Source organism: Papaver somniferum, chromosome 5, assembly GCF_003573695.1.
Source record: "Papaver somniferum cultivar HN1 chromosome 5, ASM357369v1, whole genome shotgun sequence".
In the NCBI taxonomy this organism is placed as follows: Eukaryota; Viridiplantae; Streptophyta; class Magnoliopsida; order Ranunculales; family Papaveraceae; genus Papaver; species Papaver somniferum.
In genome coordinates this window covers 37257333-37264651 of record NC_039362.1, presented here as the reverse complement: position 1 = coordinate 37264651, position 7319 = coordinate 37257333, and the positions used below count along the sequence as shown (strand labels likewise).

Here is a 7319-nt window from a genome sequence, read left to right as displayed (position 1 = left end):
CATTTACAGTGCAAAAAAAGCGTATTGTATGTGTGCTTTTCTGGGTGATCTTTTAACCTTAAATATAATGTGAAATCATCTAAATATGTTTTTAAGTTCCATAAATAGAGTATCAGGAGGTTCCGAAGTGCATTTCAACAATTGTGTCTAAGTTAAAACGAGGGATACCCTTGTTACCTCAATCCTTTTCACTGTCAGACTATCGTACTGTCTCCCACTGCTAAACATCGGGTTGTACCATATTTCTGATACGACTAGATTGTGGATCATGACGAAGGAAACACTAATTCTATTTAACTGACCCCAAAGCATTGTTTCATATTTTCCATCATTCTAACCAATTAGTGGCTGATGAAGCATAGACCATTATTTATCCAAAAAAATTCATTCAGTCTTCTCATTACAAGTAGATCAAAAGTATGTGGGATAATTGTAAGGAGGAATTTCTATCGATGCACTCAATAATAACCAAGGTTAATACAGTGTTAACGCAGGAGTATGTTCAAAAAGCAAAAAGTACATTCTCCCTAATGCTAAACCATGGCACAGCATTAACACAAATTTCACATTTATATGATGCAAAATCAACACACTGAGTTATAAAATCAAGCTAACCTAGATTTTAAGGTGAAGTTGCTGCAAGAAATACACATTTAAGCTGGAAGCACCATGTTGCAACATCAGGCTCACCTAGGTTTCTCCCTTTATTAGTTTGTTAAGTTGACTGACAATCCACATTATCTACGCCATGGACACACCAGCCACTGGAGTTTCTGAAGGAAATCGTGCAGCACAGGCCTTCAATACTGCCTCGTTCTGCAGAAGAATAATGCAAATCTCGAAATATATACACAAACAAGGACTAAGTTTATCTCCCTGAATCTACATAGAAGTGAGAACCTCTACAACGCATCCAATACTAAGTTCTGAAATAGAAAAAGGTACTTCTTCAAGGGTTAAAAAGGCAAATCATGCGCTTAACCATGTAGTTATGGTACATATACATGCTGCACAGAGTCTACTGATTACACGTCTAGCAGCATGTAATTCTTATACGCAACATTAACCAAAATGTGCCTACTTAATCACGGACGAGGTCCCACTTCCCATGTTTATGTTCTTTGAGATTTTCATACGAGTCTATCTTGCAACAAATGCCTTACCTGCTGTCTTGGCTTCTTTCTTATTACCTCCCGGACTGAAAGCATATGTGTCCAACAAGTTCAAATGTGAGATCTTATATATCAGCAATAACTCAATACTTGCCACCGGGACTAAATATAACAAATATAAATAAATAAAGATCAATTATATTTCAGTACGGTGTTGAAATGAAAATCAGTATAAGTCTCCACTATCAACAGTAACTCTATAGGTAACATACCTAAATTCCTATGTTAGAACAAAAGAGAAACTCAAACATCAAAAAAGGCAGAAAATGACAACAATAATTCCATTCAAAATAAAATATGACAGACAACCGTGAACTTGATACTTGAACTGACACTTGGTTAATCTCAATTATAAAGTTCAGGATGCTGCGTAAATGCAACCAAAAAAGGAGAACAAGCTTCACTCTTCTCTCCCTTTTCCTTGTTTCATGCAAAGCTGGGCATTACTTACCACAGTAAAGTATGGCAATAACGCAAGCCTCCGCTAATGAAAATCACGATTAAAAGGCATTCCTAACACCAACCCCCCCAAGAACATTGAACAAGTGCACTTCATACAAACTGGGTCTTTAAAAATGTAACAATTCTTGAACCTGGTTTCTATTTTCTTTCCAAAAATATCAAAAATCAAGTACTGCTAGTATAACATTTCATACAAAATTAAGAAATAATAAAAAGTTTCAAAATTTTAGAGAATCTACATTTCTATAGCAAGATAGAGAGAGAGTGAGGACCTGCCAAATTCTGAGAAGTCTCTTCTTGACATTGACTTTTCTTGTAGTTGTGAGCTTAATTATCTTCCAAATGAGTCCTCCTGATTCATGCTTTTTCACTATCTCCATTATCCTTGCTCCAAGAATGCACCCACCATTCTCACTCCCTCTCTCTTTTTTCAGTTTCAAGCTCGACTGTGATATACAGGAAAGTACAGGAAAAAAACACTGAACAGAGATTAGCCTACTCGGATATCAACCGTCCGATCCAGAAAATGGGATAAATCTTCGGATCATGCCATGTAAGTGCCCGAGTCCAATAAAGAAGAAGAGCAAAACACTGTCTTAATCTGGTTTCTACTAGAGCAATCAGGAGTTTAAGTCAGGAGAAAAGTACACCTGAAAAGTTAAACAGCGCTGTGCTTTACAAAATGTAGAAGAGACTGCCATAGAGAAAATAGGGGCATTCGTATTTTACCCTCTAAAGAATCTAGCGACAAATTATACAACCTCGACCACAGTTTCATGATAGGGTCATACACAAAACAGTGAGAAATTCTCCCAGTTGACAGAAGCATCTCATTTGTTGGAGATAGTTAAGAGCAATCCATAGTGATCACTAGGCAAAACAGGGAGCATCAGCTGTTGCAACTGACCCCTTATTTTCTTCTCCTTACGATATGAAAGGCCTGGTATTGCTTCCAGTCCAATCATTTCAATCTCACATATTTTAAAATCTTGAAAATTGCAAACAAACCGATCTAATCGCTTCCTCAGTGGCCAATTGGCAGATATCATCTGATTTGACTTGGTATCGTAGGTGTATCCGCTATCTCCAGGCTTCAGCTCTGTCCAAGCATCGACCCATCCTTCAGGCAATGGAAACGGACCATCCTTCTTCTCATCCCAGTTCATGTCGCCACAAAATATGACATTAGGCCAACCCTTCAGAATCAACATGGCTTCTTTTGCTTGAGCTACGCGTTCTTTGCTGTACATCTGAGTCCATGTTGGTGGGGCAGGACAAGGGCTTTCGAGATGGCTAGAAGCAATGACCAATTGCTTGCTCCTTCCACCACCAACTTCAATCTCAGTCAAACATAACTCTCTTCCCATTTTAGAGTTGCTGAAGGGTGTACAGCTATAAGATTTTACTGTTAATTTGCTCAACTGCGAGTTAACCAAGTATATCAAGTCAATCGAATGAGAAATAAAAATGAAAGGCATTCAATGCAATATCGAAAATGAGCAAATGGGTGAAACGGGTGTGAATCATATACTACCTGCATACAGAAATAAGGTTTGACATTCTCGAAATCATATGAAGCCGAACATCGATATGCTTTCCACCACCAGGTGGACTGTTTGAAAATCTGGTACATTTCTTGTGTAACCTCTTGTAAACATACAACATCAGGCGAATGTAGTTGAATGAGATCACCAATTGCTTCCATCCTCTCGTGCAATTCTAAGTCCCGAAAACAGACATTATAACTCAAAACCTTAAATGTACCCAACGGCGTTTGTTTATTCTTCTTCCCTGCACATTTCATCAATTTAAGAACTTGCAGGTAATTGAATCAGCTCAAACATAAAACCTAAACCCCAAATCTCAACCCAGATAAACCCGCGAGAAAAAATTTAAACAAAACCCCAGACTTACAAACAAACCCAAGAGATACAAATAGAGAATTTACAGAATCAAATGAGCTTTATCATGGAGAGAAAAGAAAAAGAAACCAACCTAATAAAGCTTCCTCTTTTTCCAATGATCTTGTTTCCCGAGTTTCAGAGCTCTTTAGACGAATCTCCTTCAACGAGGTACAGAATTTCCGAGACCTTTTCATCTCCATTAGTGGAAGACACATCTGCCGAGTTGGCTTTTGGTTTATAACAGCAAATTTGGAAGAAGCCCGTGCCATTAACATAGATTTGGGGAAAGTGAAGATTATAGGGCAATAGAACAAAGAAGTTGAAGGAAGCTTGAACCGTTTGGTGTTTATTTTTCTTTGCTATTTCTCGGTGTCACTAAGAAGAGTAGGGGCTATTGAAACAGTCTACCTTTCTTTCTCCTTTCAATAAGAAAGATACTTCATTCAAAACAGTGGTTCTTAACAGACAACGGAATAAACCACGCGAAAACAAAATTCTAAAAAGCTCTCACAGATTTTTTCAGGTGGATTCCGATGGGCCCCGCCGGAGGATAGCAGGGTGCCATTTATGGTGGAGCCCACTGAAAATTTTGTTAGAAGCGGTTTTCCTGTGGTTTTTCTTAACTCGGTTCGTCAAGAATTTTTGCATTCAAAAACGATTAAGCTGACACGTTGTTCAAGTCATGTTGTACCAACTAGACCTGCGACTAGTAGTAATTGCATGTTTTGCAAGGTTTGTTTTTTTTTTTAACACAAAGATTGTTGATTATGTGCTGCATTATTTACATATCTAGGTTCAATTTTATTTATTTATTTATTTTATATTTTTTTTGACACCATCAGCAATCGAATTCGAACCCCTAATTCCTATAACTTGGGAGCTCGATTCCTGGCCAACTGGATTATTCTCGGTTGGTTAACGTATGAACCCAATAAAGCTATAATGTCTCCGATCCAATTATTGATAGTCCATCTGATTGAATTCCTTGTATCATCAATCGCCTTTACAACACACTGGTAATCCCTCTCCAAATGTAATTTTTTGATCCCATAAATTTTTTGCCCATTGTACTATTGTAAGTATTGATGCAGCTTCAGCCTCCTCTGCATTCATTGCTTTTGTTGACCAGGATCTAGTTCCATATTGCGGACCTGCAAAATCTCTGATAATAGTTCTAGTCCTGCATTATTAGTTTCTCTGTTGAATACAACATTAAAATTGGTCTTAAGAACATTAAATAACGGAGGTTTCTAATAAATATGTTGTTCTACAGCATGGTTAACATTTCTATCATAAACTTCTGGACAAGTAGATTTCCAATCATCAAAGTATCTGACAACTTTGTTGGCAATACTTCACGCCTTTAGCTGAACATTTTCAAATACTAGACTACATCTATATTTCCATCCATATATGCCAGAGAATGACTCCGGCTTTATGAATTTCTTGGATAGTGCTCAGTAAATTTCTAGGAATATGAACTACAAAGGAGTTAGTCACCCATTCATCAAAGTATGCATTTTCAATTACACATCCAAGATTACCTGTGAGTCAATCTCCATACCTCATTGGTTGTGTCATATTCAAAGAGGATTTTAGTATCTGGTGGGTTCCCAGGGTTAAAGCAATCAGATCAGAAGTAGTTGATTATCTTTCGTCGGCCAACCTTCATCTGCTGAGATCCCAATTCTCTAAGTGGGTCCACTTGGAAACCCATAACCTTGGCTTTTTAGAGAATCTCGGATAACGTAGGAGGCGCTTAACAAACCTTAATTCTTTCCCGGCTTGTGGTTGACGTATAGTTTCAACATCAGATTCATATAAATGACAATTTTTATTCCTATTCAAAGAAAATCTACATATCCTATCATCAGCGAGCAGACACTTAGTTATACACTTCGACAAGAAATGTAAAATCCTATGAGATACTTACATTTCCAGAATACTTTCAAATTGACTATACCTGTAGAAATATCACCACTATTGTTCTAAGATTCATTCAAAATGACCCTATACGCTGACCTAACTGTAAATTCCACTATTTCAGGTAGCCTTCTAAAGAAATCATAACCATTACGAGGAATTCTAAGTTTCCTAATTTCATTCACGAGGGTCAAACAAAGTCTTAAGAGTATCACGTTATACACTTTCGGGCTTTTATCTATTAATTGATCCACAATTAGGCCTGTCAATGGATGCTAACGTAACGGAAATAGGCTCTGCCGCTGCCGTTTCCGTTAAAATTTAGCGGATATCCGTTACCGTTCATTTCCGGCGGAAATAAGAAATTCAAAAACGTTACCGTTACGTTGGACTTATCGGATAACGGATATTTTTCCGCTGCCATCCGGTAAGTCACAGGACAGCCACAAAACAGGCTAAAAACACAGAACAAGTACACATAACAGCTTTAAAATCCAACAAAATAGGTTCTAAATCCATGCCACACCAAAAAAAAACATACATATGTTCATGCCATTTCCACACAAGAAAACAAGTTCATAATCTTCATGTTTTTTTTTGCAAAAAAAAGACATCTCCATCTCCATTTGAGTCAACAACTGCAAATGCATTCCTCCTCCATCTCCAGATTCTCCTCTGCCAAGTCCCAAGTGCCAACTGCATCTGCAAATGCATTTACCTTACTCCTTAGTCCTGAACTTCTCTCTTTTTCTCTCTGAGAACTTCTCTGTTGTGTCGAAGTGAAGAACAGAAGAATGACTGAATGAGATGAGATAAACCAAACAATACATAACGTATAAAAAGGGGAACTTAGGCGCAGGCCCCAAAAAAATGTGCATAACTAGTTATGCAGTACAAAGAAAATGTGCATAACCAGTTATGCAGATGCATAACTTGTTTTGTGGCACAAAAAAAAAGTGCATAACCAGTTATGCAGATGCATAAGACATTATGCAGTACAGAACAATGTGCATAACTAGTTATGCAGATGCATCAAAGGTTATGCTTATCATAAATCACTGCAGATGCAAAGAAAATGTGCATAACTAGTTATGCAGTGCAAAGAAAATGTGCATAACCAGTTATGCACGTTAGCGGATAACGGAACTAAACCTGACGGAAATACACGGTTCCACTACCGTTACGTTAAGAAGGGATTATCCGTTAGCTTATCGGTATCGGATATCCGTTTACCGCTATGTCGGATGGTAGCAGTAATGGCTAACGGATTATCGGTATCGGCTAACGAAAAATCGGTATCCATTGACAGGCCTATCCACAATGCACATGTTGGATGAGATGAACCTATCATATAAGTACCTTTCCGTAAAAGATGCCTATATATCCTTCCACATATTGACATCTTCTCTGTTATCCACTACCCAACAACTAAATTTATTTACATACTCCAAACCTTCAGATATGCCTCTCCAAATCCATTAACCATTAGTAGTTGTTGTCCCATGCAAAGGATTTGCATCACGAAAATATTTGTCAACTGAGAATTTTGATCCATAAATCATCAAGAGTTGTAACCATCCTCCAGGACAGCTTAGTTAACAAGGATTTTTTAATAACATAAATTCTTTTAATGCTCATAATTGTTTGCCATTTAGTTTGGCTACATCATCCCACTTCTTTACATAGTCTCCTCTATCAATTTTGTTTTTATTCCACCAGAACAAATGTCCATTTCATATGTGAGATTTTTAGGCATTGGAAACACAGTTAAATGGTGATCTACAATGGTCCCTAACATTGTCTGAGTAAGAATAGTTCCTTCTAGATAACTTAGGAACTTGGATTTCCAAATATAAAG

General features: G+C 37.5%; 1 protein-coding gene across 2 annotated transcripts; it reads right to left on the bottom strand.

The window, feature by feature from the left end:
• Positions 1-1750: 1750 nt before the first annotated feature.
• LOC113281401 lies at positions 1751-3982 on the bottom strand. 2 transcript variants are annotated; one of them, XR_003326101.1, is made up of 4 exons: positions 3630-3982; positions 3169-3425; positions 2364-3055; positions 1751-2284 (listed from the first exon to the last, which is right to left on the bottom strand). XR_003326101.1 is itself a non-coding variant. In XM_026530125.1 (3 exons), exons 1-3 carry the CDS (start codon positions 3811-3813, stop codon positions 2465-2467), a joined length of 1032 nt encoding a protein of 343 aa, XP_026385910.1. In that variant the 5' UTR covers positions 3814-3982; the 3' UTR covers positions 1751-2464. The 2 variants fall into 2 exon arrangements, 1 of the variants encoding a protein (XP_026385910.1); XM_026530125.1 differs by having other exon boundaries at positions 1751-3055.
• Between the last annotated feature and the right edge of the window lie 3337 nt (positions 3983-7319).

What these genes read in the sequence shown, in the direction of transcription:
- LOC113281401 (XM_026530125.1), bottom strand. Translation starts at nt 3,813, where the DNA reads ATGTTAATGGCACGGGCTTCTTCCAAATTTGCTGTTATAAACCAAAAG. An exon ending in AAAAGAGGAAGCTTTATTAG is followed by an intron (nt 3,426 to 3,629) that starts GTTGGTTTCTTT and finishes TGAAATGTGCAG; the next exon opens with GGAAGAAGAATAAACAAACG. An exon ending in AACCTTATTTCTGTATGCAG is followed by an intron (nt 3,056 to 3,168) that starts GTAGTATATGAT and finishes GTTAACTCGCAG; the next exon opens with TTGAGCAAATTAACAGTAAA.